General features: G+C 35.8%; 1 protein-coding gene across 1 annotated transcript in view; it reads right to left on the bottom strand.

Annotated features, from left to right (window-relative positions):
• KNL1 (kinetochore scaffold 1) overlaps window positions 1-19,725 on the bottom strand; it is a 67,705-nt gene that overhangs the window by 10,274 nt on the left and 37,706 nt on the right. The window contains 9 exon segments of the mRNA XM_043471492.1: window positions 60-99; window positions 265-342; window positions 5,506-5,593; window positions 6,584-6,700; window positions 7,522-7,612; window positions 9,744-9,859; window positions 17,961-18,059; window positions 18,838-18,905; window positions 19,302-19,440. Of these exon segments, the coding sequence (XP_043327427.1) occupies window positions 60-99; window positions 265-342; window positions 5,506-5,593; window positions 6,584-6,700; window positions 7,522-7,612; window positions 9,744-9,859; window positions 17,961-18,059; window positions 18,838-18,905; window positions 19,302-19,440 (836 nt within the window).

The raw sequence follows: 19,725 nt of genomic DNA, 5'->3' as shown, positions 1-19,725 counted from the left end.
ATATTTTAATATATTTAATATTTTAAGCATATTTTCTAACACTCAAACTGAAGGCTAACCTTTGAAGCTTTTCTTCCTCAGTTTTCAGCTGTTCCAGTTCTTTGAAAAGAAAAACAAAAACAAATCTATCAGAATCTACACATTAAAATACTGGTATAAAAATCATCTGTTTTATTGAAAAGTCTATCTCATTAATCTCATTTAAATAAAAAACTCAGAATAGAAGACTTTTTCCCCATTTATCTCCCTAATTAAATCAGTTACCTTTCTCTGCAGCTCTCACTTCAGAATTCAGTTCTTCCATAGGACTGTCTTTCTGTTCATCCTCCAAATTCTTAGTTTCTAAAGTAGACCATGGATTAAAATAACTCAGTCAAAAATAATTAAACAACCAGAGATGAAAAGAAGAGATGGTCCTAAAATGTCGTGTTAAGAATATTTCACAAGCATTTATCTTTTTTTTTTTAAATTCTTCTACACCATGTTTTATTTAATTAATTAATTTATTTTTTTGGCCACGCTGTGTGGCATGTGGGATCTTAGCTCCCTGATCGAGGATTGAACCTGGGCCCCCTGCATTGGAAGCTCAGAGTCTTAACCACTGGACCACCAGGGAAGTCCCATTTATCTTAACCCACCTTTTCCTTGACAAAAAAGCATTGAGATACAATAATAATTTCATAAGAAGACTTGCTTCTAGTGGCAGATGTAAATTGTTTATACATAATTTGCATACATCAAAATTATTGTTAGGCAACCCCATGGACTAAGCAGGAACACATACACATATATAAATGGACACACACATACTTAAATTTATTTCTGATACCTTGGAATCATCCCTAAAAGGCTTCTCTCTCTCCACATCCAAATCAAGTTTAGACTTTTACCTCAGAAATATTTTCTGAATCTACTTTTTTCCTTCACCACTACCAAGTTCCATTTATATAAGCTATTGTCCTTTATTAACCATACCATCCAATAACTGCTTAACTTCTTAATTTACAGCCAATGCTTAACACCCTTCAAATAGCTATTCACTGATTTCAGAAAAAGTCAAAACTCCTTAAGAGGCCCTCCCTGACCTGGTCCCTAAAGCTGGCATCTCCAGCTTTATCTCAGACTATGTTCCCTTTCATTCTTTCTATTCTAGCCACATTTGCCTTATTTTAGATCCTTTTACTTGGTATATTCTTTTCCAAAGAAAGGCTTCTGTCTGTGTTATTGATATTGAACAGTCTGCTTTTCCCTCCCTTCTCACTTTAGCCCCGACTTATTCTTCAGATCTTGGCTTAAATGCCACTTCCTCAAAGGGAAGCCTCTCCTGACCCGACAGTTATATTTCTACTTCAGGAACTTACAGCACCATGGAACCACTCTTCCATAGCAGTTACCATAAAACTATTTAATGCTTATAATCTTTCCTCAATATTGTAAAAGCAAATTGTCAAATCCAAACATATTTGAATGTAATCTCCTATAATTTGAAACTGAAATAGTATTGGAGCTCTGTATAGTACTGTAAAAAATTAAAGTATGGAAGACTTTCTTAATGTATGAATGTTTGAATTAAAAGATAGTAATGGGAGGATTGACAAATATAAAAAAATACTCCACAAGGGCATAAAGTTCTGTTTTTAATCACTACAGTAGTCTTAGCACCAAGCACTATACAAGGCACATGATAGGTACTTCATAATTTGCTCAAGGAATAATGAAGAAAGAAGACAGAAAGAGAGAGCCACTCAGTGGCAGCTAGAGAAAGAGTATGATTGTTGGTACTTTTAAAGGTGAGAAGTGAATATATTCAGTGGAGGAGGCAGAGAGGTTGTAAATACAAGAGATAAGTGGAAGTCAGTGCAGTAAGATTCCTGAGAAGACAAGAGAGGCTGCAATTCAAAGTTTAGGTGGAGAGATTGATCTTAGGGAAAAGAAAGGAAGGATGAAAGAATGGATACAGATATATAAAAGTTTCATTTCTTTTGTAGCAGAAAGTTTAGAAATTCTGGCCTTAATGGCTTCCATTTTTTTTCCATGAAGTGAAAAAGCAAGGTAATGAACAAAGGGGTGTGATAGTCTAACTATGGACTTCACATATTTATTACCCGTTCAATGCAGAAAATATACACCAGGCACTTTTTCTGTGCAAAGCATAGTGCTAAGAATTTTGAAGGATATGGGGAAAAATAAAAGCTGATCTTTGCCTCCATGGAGCTTACAAATTAATTAGGAAAGTAAACTATATAGAAGTAACTATAATTACAATTTGACATGATAGGTACAATAAAATAGACAAAGCAGCTCAAGAGAGAGAACACTATCCCTTGGTAAAAAATATAAGGAGAATGTATTAGGCAAACACAAAGTGGCAGAACTGCATAGAAATGACAAGATTTGGTTGGAATTTAGGATGTGTAAGGGAATAATAGTAAAAATCATGTAAGAAGGGAATATCTGAAAATGATGGTTGAGAACACTAAATGTCAAGCTCAGAAGTTTGGACTTTATTTTGTAATAAATGGAAAGGCAGAAGTTTTTCAGGGTAGTAACATAAAAGAAAAGGTAGCAAGAATTCATAGAAGAACTATACAGAACAGATCTTCATGACCCAGATAACCACGATGGTGTGATCACTCACCTAGAGTCAGACACCCTGAGTCTGAAGTCAAGTGGGCCTAAGGAAGCATCACTATGAACAAAGCTAGTGGAGGTGATGGAATTCCAGGTGAGCTATTTCAAGTCCTAGACGATGATACTGTTAAAGTGCTGCACTCCATATGCCAGCAAATTTGGAAAACTCAGCAGTGGCCACAGGACTGGAAAAGGTCTGTTTTCATTCCAATCCCAAAGAAAGGCAATGCCACAGAATGTTCAAACTACTGCACAATTGCACTCATCTCACAAGCTAGCAAAGTAATGCTCAAAATTCTCCAAGTGAGGCCTCAACAGTATTGAACAAGAACTTCCCGAAGTTCAACCTGTATTTAGAAAAGGCAGAGGAACCAGAGATCAAACTGCCAACATCCGTTGGATCATAGAAAAAGAGAGTTCCAGGAAAATATCCGCTTCTGCTTTATTGACTACACCAAAGCCTTTGACTGTGTGGATCACAACAAACTGTGGAAAATCCTTAAAGAGATGGAAATACCAGACCACCTTACCTGCCTCCTGAGAAATCTGTAGGCAGGTCAAGAAGCAACAGTTAAAACTGGACACGGAACAGACAGGCTCCAAGTTGAGAAAAGAGTACGTCAAAGCTGTATATTGTCACCCTACTTATTTAACTTATATGCAGAGTACATCATGTGAAATGCTGGGCTAGATGAAGCACAAGCTGGAATCAAGATTGCCAAGAAAAATATCAATAACCTCAGATATGCATATGATACCATGCTTATGGCTGAAATTGAAGAGAAACTGAGGAGCCTCTTGATGAAAGTGAAAGAGGAGAGTGAAAAAGCTGGCTTAGAACTCAACAGTCAGAAAATGAAGATTATGGTATCTGGTCCCATCATGGGTTCCATCCAGTCCCATCACCTCATGGCAAATAGATGGGGAAACCATGGAAACAGTGACAGACTTTATTTTTGGGGCCTCCAAAATCACTGCAGATGATGACTGCATGCATGAAATTAAAAGATGCTTGCTCCTTGGAAAAAAAGCTATGACCAACCTAGACAGCATATTAAAAAGCAGAGACAATACTTTGCCAACAAAGATCTGTCTAGTCAAAGCTATGGTTTTTCAGGTAGTCATGTATGGATGTGAGAGTTGGACTATAAAGAAAGCTGAGTGCCAAATAATTGATGCTTTTGAACCGTGGTGTTGGAGAAGACTCTTGAGAGTCCCTTGGACTGCAAGGAGATCCAACCAGTCAATTCTAAAGGAAATCAGTCCTGAATATTCATTGGAAGGACTGATGCTGAAATTCCCAATACTTTGGCCACCTGATTAGAAGAACTGACACATTGGAAAAGACCCTGATGCTGGGAAAGATTGAAGGCAGGAGGAAAAGGGGACAACAGAGATGTTTAGATGACATCACCAACTCAATGGACATGAATTTGAGAGGGCTCCAGGAGCTGGGGATGGACAGGGAAGCCTGGTGTGCTATAGTCCCTGGGTTGCAAAGAGGGACATGACAGTGACTGAACTGAACTGAACATAATGAATACTGTCCTTTATAATTATTAAACCTGCAGCAATGTACAGGTTGGACTGGAAAGAGATAGAATGAAATTAAGAGTGTAGAAAGATTAGTTAGAAGATCTGAAATAGCACATGTCAGAATTAATGATAGTGTTAATGGGAATGGGGAAGAACACAGAAGATACTGAAGCAGATATAACAGGATTTGATAAGAGAAACTCAAAGACAATAAAAGTTATGAGCCTTTTACAATTTATAAGAATGATGACACTGTTAATACAAATGAGAAGTATCATAGACAACAAATTTTCAGATATTATTTTGAAAATGGAAGACAATAACTTCCATTTTTTCACAAAATGTTTAAGGTGCTTAAAGGACCCCTTTGTTGAAAGGTTCAGTAAGAAGCTGGAAATGTTAAGTCTGGAACTCAAGAGAAAGAGAAAGATGCCCTCATGCAAAATGATTACAAGTCACTTGAATGCAAAAATCTGGGACATTCCGGGTGGTCGAGTGGATAAGACTCCAAGCTTTCAATGCACGGGGCTCGGGTTCCATCCCTGTTTGGGGAACTAAGATGTCCCATGCCACAACTAAAGAAGCCTGCACACTGCAGTGAAGACCCATAGCAGCCTAAATAAATAAATATTTAAAAATGGGCAAAAATCTGTGTATATATTTTTTCTGACACTAAGTGCAGTATCTGGCAGGTAGTAGGTGCTGAACAAATGCTGGATGAATTTAACTGAATTTGGGAATCACTCATATAAACATAATTGTTAAGGCAGATGAAAGTATTAGGGGAGAAAATATAGAAATGAATAGATGAATGCTACACAAGGAGTTAGTTAGATAAGGGACAACAGAGGAGCTAAAAGGAACAGTCAGGAGAAAAGAACAGTATCAAGATAGAGCAATATCATAGAGTTCAGGGAGAAGAACGTTTCAGGAAGAAAAGAATAATCAGCAGTGTCAAATACTGAAAGAGATCTAGATGGCTAAGGACTGAGAGCGACCAAATTTGATGATTATGCGAAATTTTGTGATCTTTGTAAAAGCAGTTTCAAGACAAAACTAACAAGTCAGGATAATGAGAGACCAAACTGAAAGGATAAACAAGTTCATTTATTAAAAAACAACACAAGATTACAGTCTAGGTTATGAAGAGTTTTCCAAAGAGACTTATTATTTTGGGTATTTCTTGATTATGTTATGAATGACCACAGTAAAAGAGTTGCTCTAATTTAATGTCTCAAGCTGCTAAATACCAGGCTTCAGCATAGTGCTACTAGCAAAGTAGGGAAGGATTTAGATACAATTGAATTTTCTTTTGGAAACGTATTCAAGATATTTTACCTATTTCCACCTCGGTGAGACAGTTATCAATCTTCTTAAGTATGTCGTCCATCTCATTTATCCTTTTATGAAGTTTCTCTCTCTCACTCTAAACACACAATATCATAAGACTGTCAAGTTAAACCTCAAAACAAAACATTAGAACATTATAAACGGTTCAAACTGCTAACATAACTGCTACGTCTAATTTATGATCAAGCAAATCTTTTTGTTTGTTTGTTATTTTTGTTTTGGGTGTGCAGTGCAGCATGCGGGATCTTGGTTTCCGACCATGGATTGAATCATGCCCTGTGCAGTGGAAGTGCAGAGTCTTAACCACTGGACCACCAGGGAAGTCCCATGAACAGGCAAATCTAAAAGATCGAAGCTTCAAGTCTTGTCTTAAAAAAAGTTTTTTTAAGCATACATAACAGATTAATATTAATTCATATTTTATACTTTATTTTAGATTTCTATGTAATATAAGATGTTAATATATATAACTTAGAGTTTATAAAAATGATCTATGGTCAAATAAATTTGGGAAACACTGATCAAATATAAATATAGCATTTTTTCTTTTTAGACAAAAAAAAAAAAAAAAAAGATTTCTGATCTTAGACTTTAATATGTTAGCTATTATATTTCTCCAAAAGGGGGACACTGTATGTAACACTTCCCAGACTTATTTGCCAATGAAAAGTTTTTTTATGTAGGACCTTTCTTCAAGGATGATCATTTTGGAAAATGCCATTTTTTAAAAATACATGCATACACATACATAGCTGAGTATGGACTACGAGGAAGATAATACCAGAGCACAGTCCTTAGCAAAGGAAGATCATAATTCTATATTGTTTTATTTCAATATGTATAATTTGAGATGAGACATATACCCATATTAGTAAATATATTCTAGAATTACTCAAGATGCCAGGATTTACAACTTTTGTTAAACTGAACCTCACTTCTTATGAACAATTTTAAGTTTTTGCCCAAATCTCATTCACATGTCTCCTAAGGAACATTCTTCATATTCCACAATCACTATAAAGTAACTTTAATAGATCTTTCTAAGCTCTTAACGGTCTCAAATTACCTGAGCTGACTGCACCAGCTTGCTGTATAGAGCCACTTTTCCTTGGTGAGTGAAGACTTTAGTCATCTTGGTAAAACGTGACTTTATTTTGTTCAAGTAAATTCCAAAGGCCTTCAGCTGTAAAGTCAAAGATTACACTGCATTAAAACAAACGAGTTAGAAAAGGCAAATGGTCTGGGAAGGCTGCTACGTGCTAAGATTTGCCCATCCTAGACTAGGATTCCTAGGGCTTCTTATTTGCAAATTTAATTTCACTTAATAGCTTAAGTCCAGAACCAAAGATTTCAACTTTGATTCCAGTTGAATAATTCCAGTACAAAATTCATTTATACTACAAATTAGAAAATAGACAGGTTCTTAGTTAATAAAACTTCAATCAGGGCAAATATAAAATGAGTTGCTCATTTAATCAATTAAAGTCTATCTCTTCCCTATCTAAATCTAAGTGAAAAGCAAACAAGAAGGGAACTCTAAATTTCAAATGTATTTCATATATTAAATTGATCATGTAAGAAATGTAAGGTTCTATACTAACAATCATTGATGTATAATAAAATCTTACTGACATATTATACCTGAGAAGTAAACTAAAGAACTCACCACTAATTATCAAGTGTGAGTGTGTGTATGTGTGTGTGTGTGTGTGAGCGCTTAGTCACTCAGTTGTGTCCTACTCTTTGAGACCCCACGGACTGTAGCCCTCCAGGCTCCTCTGCCCATGGAGATTCTCCAGGCAAGAATACTAGAATGGGTTGCCATGCCCTCCTCCAGGGGATCTTCCCGACCCAGGAACTGAAGCGAGGTCTCCTGTATGGCAAATGGATTCTTTACCAGCTGAGCTACCAGTGAAGTCGAATTATCAAGTAACAGGTACTAATTTCACAATAAACATTGTAATGTCTATACTGATTCCCATTCAGAAAATGAGACAAAAGTACCTCCTCATCAGAGCAGTGTTTCATTTTTTCCCACAGGTTTCTATTTATATCAGTCAACAGTTTATCTTGGTTCAGCGTAGAAAGCTTTAATCTAAATAGAGAAAAGTTAATTAGCACAGAGTTCAAAAGTCAACCCGAATGATTCAATTTAGATCTACAGGCATACTTAATTTTTCCTAGTTCTTTTCTACATAAAGACGGAATTCACTCAGGAATAGTGGCCAGTCTATTTCAACACTTGTAGAAGAGTTCAAGAATGTTATGATCCAAAAAAATTTCCCTCCCAAATAGAACTCTCATCTCAATGCATCAACTTGTTCCAAAATGAAAATACTGTTTTGGTCAAGAAGCTTATTTGGTTAATGAATACACTGTTCAATAAAGTTCTTGGTGAAATGAAAAATATGTCTTTTATTTTTACTTAAAACCAAACAAACTTTTTGGTCAACTCAATATGTTGCTTATAAAGAATCCTTTAAGGGCTTGTGAATGCATAATTGTTGGAAAGTTGTAACTATTAAGTTAAAGTTTCCAATTCAGTTCAGTCTTACCTCACCTTTATAGAATAGCATTAATAAAAGTAGCAAAGTTACCTTGTTAATAAGTATAGGGAATAAAATTTTATCAGAGTTAGAAGATATTATAAACAGGCACATAGGTACAAAATCAAACAGTAGAGCACATCTAAACAAACTTTTCATTCTATGCAATGAATCTATTTTATTCAAAATAAAACATTCTTAGACAAATCCTGAGACACCCAACTCTTTTAAATAACATGAAGGTAAGAAACCTGTCTTGTTCAGGGATGAACCCCAGGATTTAGTCCTGCGCCTGGCACTCAGGAGGTGCTCAATACGTTTGTTCAATGAACAAGCCAGAAACAGGCAAATTTGCAGTACTATAATTTAATACATCTTAACTTTCTAGTTTTAAAACTATGAAAAGTGAAAGTAAAAGTCGCTCAGTCGTGTCCGACTCTTAGCAACCCCATGGAATATACAGTCCATGGAATTCTCCAGGCCACAATACTGGAGTGGGTAGCCTTTCCCTTCTCCAGGGGATCTTCCCAACTCAGGGATCGAACCCAGGTCTCCTGCATTGCAGGTGGATTCTTTACCAGCTGAGCCACAAGGGAAGCCCTTTAAAACTATTATTCCCTTTAATTTATTTTTATTTATTGAGGTAACATTGGTTTAAGACACTGGTTTAAAACACTGGTTATATGTTTCATGTGTACATTATATTTTGACATCTATGTACACTACAATGTGTTTACCACCAAAAGTTTTAAAACTACATGATTCTTAAAAGATTACTTCATTTCTTTTCTGTTTGTTAGACTGGTTCAAATTCAATTTGACAGTTCTAGATAAGTATGATATAAACACTGCCTTGAGTTGCAAGTTTTGGTTTACCTGTGAAAATCTAGATATACCTAATTTTTAAATTAGTCTGCTGCATCTACTTACACCAAACCACTGAGCAACAGTCTTGATTAAAACCATGTTCTTTTATAAATGCAAATTAAGAGCAAATGTGATAAAACTATAAACCCAAAGGCAATCTTACCTTTAGGCACTATATAAATCTCTAAAGGGTACTATCTTCCTTTAAACATGTTCTTTTGGAATTTATGATATCATAATCTAATAATTACTGCTTATAAGGACCTTTGTTGTTGTTGTATAGTCACCAAGTCATGTTCAACTCTTTTGTGAATCCAAGGACTACAGCCTGCCAGGCTCCTTTGTCCATGGAATTTTCCAGGAAAGAATGCTGGAGAGGGTTGCCATTTCCTTCTCCAGGGGACCTTCCCCACCCAGGGATTAAACCTGAATCTCCTGCTTGGTAGGTGGATTCTTTACCACTAAGTCACCTGGGAATCCCTATTAAGGACACACTCTTTGCTAAGAATGGCATGCAAACTTCTTATATATACTACTTCTACTGCTCATTATATACACTACTTCTACACTACTAAGTAGGTATTATTATCCTCAATTGATGAATGTGAAAATGAAGGTTAAATAACTTACATAAGTAGCCAAGAATTGAACTTCCATCTGACTACAAACCTGAAATTCTTTCCCATATACTATATTACACTGCCAATTAATGTGGTCAGCTTTTCCTATGCCAGTGTTATTCTAATCAAAATCTTGTCACACAGATTATTCACCCATCCAACAAAACACACACAAAAATGGAAACTTTCATACTCTTCAATCTTCTGGCGAAGAGCTTCACAATCTTCTTTATAAATCTGTATCTTGGGTCGGTAAACATATTGACTTAACATCAGGTCTTCCAGAGTAGGTGATGTGTTTATAGTAAACTGGGGGAAAAAAAAAAAAATCCCTTAAAACTGCTATTGTGAGGACCAAACCATGTGCAAGGACTGTTAAGAGTCTCAAACAATGCTTGAAACGTGAGTGCTTACTTTTACAACTCCTACAAAGGAAAAATGGAAAACTTTAAATTCATCTACCTAGTAAGCTACAGTTGGAATTTGAAATAGTCTCTGAAATCAAAGTCCATTTCCCACAGATGTTTAGAGAACTGTGGAAGTTCCACACATAGGCTTAAAAATGATTTGAAAATGTTTATGCATTATTTGCATAAACACCTCAATAAACCTGGGTGGGAGAGAGAAATGGCTATACATTGGCTTTGTTTTTTTTTTTAATTCATTTTTTAATTGAAGCATAATCACTTTGCAGAATTTTGTTGTTTTTTGTCAAACCTCAACATGAATCAGCCATAGGTATACATATATCCCCTCCCTTTTGAACCTCTCTTCTATCTCCTGCCCTATCCCACCCCTCTAGATTGATACAGAGACCTGCTTGAGTTTTACACATTGTTTTAAAACTATCAATATCTGAACATTCGAACTTATAAAAAACCTCTTTATTGAAAGAAAAAAATAAAAGATGCCAGTTTCCAAGATTATTCTTTTCTATTCTCATTCACTAGCCCTGATCCTTACTTTTATCCCAGGTTGAACTCAGACTTTTCTGGCATACATAAAATGAAGCGGTAAAAATCTGGTTATTTTTTAAAATGTCTTAAAATGTCTTTTGGACATTTTAAAAATGTCTTATTGCTCTAACCCAATGACTTTCTGATGTCCCTAATGCAGTGTTGGAAAAACCAAGTTAGCCTATTACATATAAAATCCAAAGAAAACCCTACAAATGTCCAGTATTCCTAGGCAGTGTGGCACAGAATAAGCCATTTTAGCATTCTAGGTTTTGGCCTCATCTATAAAATAGGCACAATATTGACCAACCTCTTAAGATCAAAGTAAAAGTTTTTTTAAAAAGGTACCAAAGCTCAGGGCCTGCTAAATAATCTAACAAACTTTAGTTTCCTCTCATTCTCTCCTTTCAGTTGATAAATTAAAAGGTAATACAAATGAGGTTTTAATTTCATTTCTCTATCTGTAACTCGTTTTCTAACATGTTGTCAAAGTGTAAAAAGGTGCTAAAGGCAATGATTACTGATGATGACTCTCTTTCTTAAAAAGTAGTTTTAAGGCTAAATTTATTAAAAAAAAAAAAAATCAAAGCTCTATACTTCTCAAAGAAATCAGGCCTCCTTGGGAAAATGGCTGACTTTCATATAGGAGCCAAATACTTGATAAAGGAACTTTTTTTTACATAAGTATTTGGACGTAATATGAAAAAATGAACAAAATTACGATATCACTACTTTACAACTCCTAATAAATTGCTAGATCTAGATAACGATAACTTAATGGTGATCATCACCAGACATTAATGCCTGATGGAAGGACAAGTACAAAGTAAACTTGGAAAACAAAAACATGTCATCTGATAAAGCCTCTGCCAATTTACAGAAAATACAAAGGACAGGACACATTAAAATGAAAGTTAGGGTATGCATAATGGGCAAAACACATACTTAGCAGAGTATGGAAATATCTGGTTTCCTTCAAAAAAAAAAAAGAGGGAGAGAGAAGGGGGATGGGGGAAGAGAGGGTTATGGAAGGGGACCTTATACTTTAAAAGATAATTAAGAGGAGAAGGAAATGGCAACCCACTCCAGTATTCTTGCCTGGAGAATCCCATGGACAGAGGAGCCTGGCAGGCTACAGTCCATGGGGTCGCAAAGAGTCGGATACGACTGAGTGACTTCACTTCACTTCACTTCAGGAGACTAACACACATACACACACACATCCCTTTCTCTTTCTTTTCAATCTATAAAGTTGTCTGTACTAGTGTAAAAGATATGACTTAATGTTTGGTCTGTGAAATAAAGTAAGAAGGAGAGTATTACATTTAAAAAAAAAAAAAAGATAATTAAGAAAGAGCTATCAATCTCATTTGGGTTGCAGTTTAACAAACTGGAAAATAATGCAGACAATCAGGGAAATATAATACTGACTGAATAATTAATCACTTAAAGATAAGATTATCATATTCGGACATAGTTTAAAGAGTCCTCATCTTTTCAGGGATACACACTGAAATACAGATAAATTGATGATACCTGGGATTTCCTTCAAAACAACAGGATGGGGAGGTAGGGAAATATAGAGACAAGGGTTGTTAATTTTTTTTCAAGTCTTTATTGAATTTGTTACAACATTGCTTCTGTTTTATGTTTTTGTTTTTTGGCCCGGAGGCATGTGGGATCTTAGCTCCCCAACCAGGGAACAAACTTGCACTCCCTGCATTGGAAGGCGAAGTCTTAACCACTGGACTGCCAGGGAAGTCCCAGAAGTTGATAATTTTTGAAGTTGGGTGATAGATACATGAGAAGTTCATTAAACTATTATCTACTTTTGTACATGTTTGAAAATTCCTATAACAGCTAAGTTTTTTTCTTTAAAGAGTAAGGTTTCTCTTGAACCTTCATAACCACAAAGTGAAACACAGGACTATGTTCCCAGAGATTCACCAGGAAGGTCAAATGCAGAGGATATCAGGCTTGTGCACTGTGGATACAGCTGAATGCAACTGCCGATGCTGGAATGCAACACATGGGTTAAACTGCTGCTCCCTGTGTCCAGGCCTACATGCACAAGTCACTCCCTTCCCTCGCCTCATCTATTTTGATTAAGTGCCCAATTTATGCACTATCAGTTCTTAGGTATTTCAGGCCTGGTAAGGGTACCTGCAGTAGTTTCACAGCTGCACTGAAAGGGAGTATTTTGGTATGAAACACTCCTTGGGCATGCAGGAGATCATGGGACACTAACATAGAACCTTTTTTTCTCTCAGTTTTATTGAGATATAATTGACATATAGCACTGTGTAAGTTTAAGATTTACAGCATAATGATTTGACTTACATACATCATGAAATGATTACCACAAGTTTAATGAACATCTATCACATGGAACAATAGACATGGAACCATCCAAATCAGGAACCAGTACATCAAGGCTGTATACTGTCACCCAGTTTATTTAACTTATATGCAGAGTACATCATGCAAAATGCCAGGCTGGATGAAGCACAAGCTGGAATTAAGATTGAAGGGAGAAATACCAATAACCTCATATGCAGATAACCATCTGTATGGCAGAAAGTGAAGAAGAACTAAAGAGCCTCTTGATGAAGGTGAAAAAGGACAGTGAAAAAGGCTTAGAACTCAACATTCAGAAACCTAAGATCATGGCATCTGGTCCCATCACTTCATGGCAAATAGATGGGGAAATAATGGAAACAGTGAGAGATTTTTGGCGGGGGGGGGGGGGGGGGGGAGGTGTGCTCCAAAATCACTGTAGATGGTGACTACAGCCATGAAATTAAAAGATGCTTGCTTCTTGGAAGAAAAGCTATGACCAACCTAGACAGCATATTAAAAAGCAGAGACATTACTTTGCCAACAAAAGTCTGTCTAGTCAAAGCTATGGTTTTTCCAGTAGTAATGTATGGATGTGAGAGCTGGACTATAAAGAAAGCTGAACGCAGAAGAATTGATGCTTTTCAACTATGGTGTTGGAGAAGACTCTTGAGAATCCCTTGGACTGTAAGCAGATCCAACCAGTCCATCCTAAAGGAAATCAGTCCTGAATATTCATTGGAAGGACTGATGCTGAAGCTGAAACTCCAATACTTTGGCCACCTGAGGCGAAGAACTGACTCATTGGAAAAGACCCTGATGCTGTGAAAGATTGAAGGCAGGAGGAGAAGGGGACGACAGAGGATGAGATGGTTGAATGGCATCACCAACTAGATGGACATGAGTTTGAGTAAGCTCTGGGAGTTGGTGATGGACAGGGAAGTATGGTGTGCTGCAGTCCCTGGATTGCAAAGAGTCGGACACAACTGAGTGACTGAACTGACTGAATGATCACCTCATACAGATACAAAACTAAAGAAATAGAAAACAATTTTCCTTGTGATGACAACTCTTAGGATTTTCTCTCTTAACAACTTTCATATACAACATACAACTGTGTTAATTATATTTATCATGTTGTACTTTACATCCCTAGTGCTTATTTATTTTATAATTGGAAGTTTGTACCTTTTAACTGCCTTGATTCAATTCCCCCTCTCCTCATCCCCACCTCTGGTAAACCACAAATCTGATCTCATTTTTTATGAGTTTGTTTGTTTTTGAAACCTAACTGACCTATAATACTACGTTATTAGTTCTTCTTACACAATATAGCGATATGGTATCTCTACATAGTATCTTTAGCTGGTGCTACCAGCTGAACTCCTGCAACTGCACACACACATGGGTGCCAAACACACACCTCCCTGTCTGCCTCAAGAATGCCTCCCCAGTTCCACATTAAAGGAGATTCATGGTCATCTAAATCCTGTAACAGATGCCCATAGTTGTGAACTTCCTTTTCCACAGCCCATACAATACCCATTTCTTTGGCCCTTCCCTACTTTGGGATTTTTTTTTAAATACTTCTTTTCGCTGCACCACACAGCAGGTGTGTGGTCTTAGTTCCCCAACCAGAGATGGAACTTGTGCCTCCTGCACTGGAAGCATGAAGTCTTAAATACTGGACTGCCAGGGAAGTCCCTACTTTGGGATTTTTAAATTTCTTTCCTGAGATAGTATGAACTCTTCTTATCATCTTTTTTTTTTTAAATTTTACTGAAGTATAGTTGATTTGTCCTACCCTCTTGATGGTTCTTTCCCAGATATATTTCCCTAACACTGCCTTTCCTGACCTCTACAAAGCCTGAGACCAAAGGGGAAGAGTCATACTAATTCATACTAATATTCCCTTGATTCATCCCTCAAAGATTAGCTTCCTAGATATCTTCCACTCTTCTACCCTGCCAGCAACCTTTCTGTTCCTACACTTCCCCTTTGCTTTCTCTGGCCCCTGGCACTGTTTCTGCATTTCCCAAGACTCTAGATACATACCTAGACACCTTTCTATTTCCCATCTGCAGCTGAGGCGAGGGGATTCTACAGGGAAGGGACACTATTATGGTGATGAGAATAATGAGGTTGGGGACCCAAAAGATGCTTGAGTATCTTTCTCCTTTCTTTGATTTACTTTTCACCTTTAGATATAAAATCCTCCTGTAATTGATTTCTTTCTAAACAGCTTTATTGAGATTCAATTTACACACTATATAATTCACTAAGTATGCGATTAAATTATTTTTAAAATATATTCACAAGGTTGTGCAACATCATCACCAGCTAATTTTAGAGCACTTTCATTCCTCTAAAAGAAACCCTGTAACCATTAGCTGTCATTCCTTTCTCCTCCACCCCTACCTTAGCCTCAAGTAACCACTAATCAGTTCACTTTTTGGCTATTATGAATAATGTTCATGTATCAGTTTTTGTGCAGAGGTACATATTCAATTATCTTAGGTAAATATCTAGAATTGAAATTGGTGGATCATATAAAAGTTCTGTTTAACTTTTTGAGGAAATATCCAGCTCTTCCAAAGTGGCTACACCATTTTACACATCTACCAGCAATGTATGAAAATTCCAGCCTCTTCACATCCTTGCCAGCACTTGTTATTTTGTCTTTTCAGCTATAGGCATCCTAGTGGGTGTGAAGTGGTAACTTATTTTAATTTGTACTTCCTTTATCACTGTTTTTCCATTTGCATATCTTCTTTGGAAATGTCTATTTTGATCCTTTGATATTTTTTAATAGGGTTATCTTTTTTTTTTTAATTATTTTTATTTATTTGGCTACACTGGGTCTTAGTTGCAGCACATGGGTTTTAGTTCCCTGAACAGGAATTTAACCCAGGCCCCCTGAGTTGGGAGTGCTGAGCCTTAGTCACTGGACCACCAGGGAAGTCCCCAGTTGGGTTATTTTTTTGAGTTGTAAGAGTTCTTTAAATATTCTGGATACATGGCTAAGATGTGTGATTTGCAAATGTTTTCTCCTGTTCTGTGGGTTGTGTATGCCCTTTCTTGATGGTATCATTTGCAGCACACAATTTTTAAATTTTGATGAAGTCCAATTTTTAATTTTGGCATTTGTGCTTTGGTGTTATATAGGATTGATTTTTTTTTTATATATAATGTGAAGTATGGATCAAGGTTCATTTTTTTCCTGTAGATAGCCAACTGATTCAACACCATTTATAGGAAAGGCCACTATTCTACAGGGGTATCTTTGTCATAAATGTGTGGGTCTATTCTTTAAAAGTTAGAAGTCATCTGGTCCTAGTGACAATTTTAATGGTAAACTGCAAACTAAAAATTCCAATGGTGGGAATTTCCTGGTGGTCCAGTGGTTAGGACTCCTCACTTTCATGGCAAAGGGGGTGAGTTCAATCCCTGGTCAGGGAACTAAGATCCTGCAAGTCAGGTGGTATAGCCAAAATAAATATTCAATGGTAGTTAATGAGAGTTATTCAGTTCTTGGGTTAATTTTGGTAATTTGTATTTTTCTAAAAAAATCATCTAGGTCTTAAAAGTTGTCATCACAGTTGAAGGATTAAAAAAATTCTTTTAATCTTTCCTTTAATCTGTGGATGCGTCTTTCTCAATCATATGTATTTTAGCTTTCTCTCTCCCCCCCTTTTTTTAGATTTATTTTTGGCTGAGTTGTGTTTTTGCTGCTGCACACAGGCTTTCTCTAGTTGTCGAGAATGGACTTCTCATTGCAGTGGCTTCCTTCTCTTGTTGGGAAGCATGGGCTCAAGGTTAATGGGCTTCAGTAGTTGTAGCACATGGGCTCAGCAGTTCTGGTTCATGGACTCTAGAGCACTGGCTAGAGTAGTACATCACAGAGTAGTTGCATCACAGGGGCTCTGTTGCCCTGAGGCACATGGGATCTTCCCAGACCAGGGATTGAACCGGTGTCCATTACATTGCAAGGGGGATTCTTATACACTGGACCACAGGGAGAAGCCTTCCTTTGACTTAATTAAGCTCTTCAAGAGTTTTTTAAATTGTCTTTTCAAAGTACCAGTTTTTATTTTATTAGCTGCATTGCACTAATAAATGAAGCACTAAATGCTTCATTTTAGCTTTCTGACAAGAGATGGAACCCTAACCCTTGGCAGAGAGCACACAGAGTCCTAACCACTGGACTACCAGGGAATTCCCCCAAAGTACCAATTTTTAGATCTGTTATCTTTTCTACTAGTTTTTGTTTTCTATTTTATTAATTTACTATTTACCTGAATTCTGTCTTCCTATCTTTTTTACAGATGTCATTTTATTGTTCATTTTCCAATTTCTTAAAGTATTAAATAGTCCTTTATTTTTAGATTCTCTTCTATAACAATGGTATCTGAGGCTTTTAATTTCCTGCTAAGTGTATGTTTTGTTGTATATCCCATAGATTGTTCTCCTTTGCTTTCTAAATAGTTTTGCTTTCCTCTTTGATATGAATTATCTAGAAATGTGTTTCTTAATTTCCAAGATGTTTGTGTTTTTAATAGTTCTAATTTTATCGGATTAAGATCAGATGATGTCCAGGAAATCTCCATTTTTAATTTCTCAAGTTTTTCTTTGTGATCAAGGGCATACCTAATTTTTGTAAATGTTCAACAGACTTAAGTTAAAAAAAAACTATGTAATTTTATATGTAAATGATATGAGTTTTCTATTAATCTTTTAAACTAAGTTTCTTGGTTGCATTATTTAAGTATTCTATGATTTTAAATATTTTTTATATTGAAAAATGTTTATTAAAACCTCTGCTATACTTGGGTTTTTATAATAATGGGGGAAAGCATATGTTCAGGAAAAAGTATAAAAAACAAAACAGATGGCAAGAAAGGAAAAAAAAACCTCCACCTTTTCAAAATTCATATTTTTAAAAATCAATTTTTATGCTAACCCCAAATGTACCTTCTAAAGCAAAATTTTCTGTAGGAAAATTTGCTTCCTTAGATTCTTTTTTTGTTTTTTAATAAACACTTGCTTTGATACAGTTTAGTAAACAATTACAATATATTTTAACTGAGATGACTATCTTGCCAAGGAATTGTACTTACTTTGGCTGGAAGATTGCTCTGTCGGGGTTTCTGTATCAGAATGTGGACCTGAAGAAGTATAAAGAACTCCTTTATTGTTATTCTTCCATCTTTGAGTTTCTGAGGAAAGAAAAAAGAAGAAAAAGAAAAGAAAAAGAAAAAAGAAAAAAAAAGAAAAAAATCATCAATAAAGGATGACCATTCAAGGTAAAACTTGACCATTGCTCAAACTTTGACCACTGCTCAAAGTTTGTACGAGCAATTTTGACTAGAACCACCTCCTTTGTTTCTATATAGCTTAAAGTACTTTGCATATTTGTGTAAATATTATTCTGATGTAGCCTATACACAAGCAGATTTCATCTAATATTATTTCTTAAGTTTATTCAGTAATAGTAAAATTGGGGGAAAAACAACAAAATGTAGGCCTTCCAATTGTGATTCTACTCCACATAATTGCCATGTCCTGTCCTTAACAAAAAAAAAGAAAACTAGTCTTCTGTATATTTGAAATATTTCATAATTCAAAAAAATTAAACAAGAGAAAACAAAATGAGAAAATCAGTTGCATTTGAGAAATAGGGACTTCCCTGGTGGCTCAGTGGTAAAGAATCCTCCTACTAATGCAGGAGACACAGGTTCTATCCCAGATCCGAGACAGCCCCTCATGCTGCGAAGCAACTAAGCGCACAAGCCACAACTACTGAAGCCTGTGCATCCTCGAGCCTGTGCTCCTCAACAAGAGAGACTGCCGTAATGAGAAGCCTGTGCACAGCCAGAGAGTAGCCCCTGCTTGCCAAAACTGGAAAAAAGCCTGCACAAAGCAAAGATGACCCAGCACAGCCAAAATAATAAATAAATGAAATTATTTTTTAAAAAAAGAGAAATACTTTCATACCTCCTTCAAGCTCTCTTCACAAACGGTATCTCTGAGAAACTGTGATTCTATTTGACTACCAAGGTGTGCTAAAAGTAAAGCAAATTCAAGTGATGAACAAGTTAAATTGTAAACTTAATTTTAATTATTGTTCAGGTTCATGTGGTTCATGCTCTTAAAGCTATCTCCTAGGATCCTTCTGGGAAGACAGTCATTTGTAGGGTAAAGTATATTAGTTTTAAGGCTCCATATATGTTTTTCTACTAATTTTAAGCTTCTTAACAAAATCACTCTTGTAATATAACACTTCTCAATTTATTAAAACAACTAAGAATTAAAAATAAGCTAAATATTATTTTACTTATCAACTATTTATAACTCCCAAAAAGCTTATACAAATTTCAAATATCTCCTGAACTGAAATACATGTATTATTAGTCAAGTAACAGATGATTTATCTTATTTAGCCTTCATTAAAATCTTACTGCTTAAGTCCAGAGAGGTCCCATCAGCCTTGATTGAATCCAGAGAACTGCTACAACTAGATGGGGTTCTGCTCAGGCTTTTTATCAATACACTGTTAGCATTTTTATCCATATCTCCTTCAGCATGGAGATCAGAAATCTGAAATCATCAATAAAGGAACATCATAAAAGTAAAGTTATGACACTATTAATTATAATGACTAAATGCTGAGTGCTAAGAGAAATACTTCTAACATTAAATTTATCTGTAATCATATAAAATACTTTAGTAAAGAATTAGAATAAGTAACAAGCAGTTTAGTAGGCTTTTAGAGTTCAAAGTAATTTTATTTAAAAATATAATGGAATAACATCATGCATTATACTATATAAGAAAACTGTTTCTCAGCGGTATCCAGGTTATAACCAGATCCCATGAACTACC

The sequence above is a fragment of the Cervus canadensis genome, chromosome 6 (assembly GCF_019320065.1).
Source record: "Cervus canadensis isolate Bull #8, Minnesota chromosome 6, ASM1932006v1, whole genome shotgun sequence".
NCBI lineage: Eukaryota > Metazoa > Chordata > Mammalia > Artiodactyla > Cervidae > Cervus > Cervus canadensis.
This window is presented reverse-complemented; position numbering and strand designations above follow the sequence as displayed.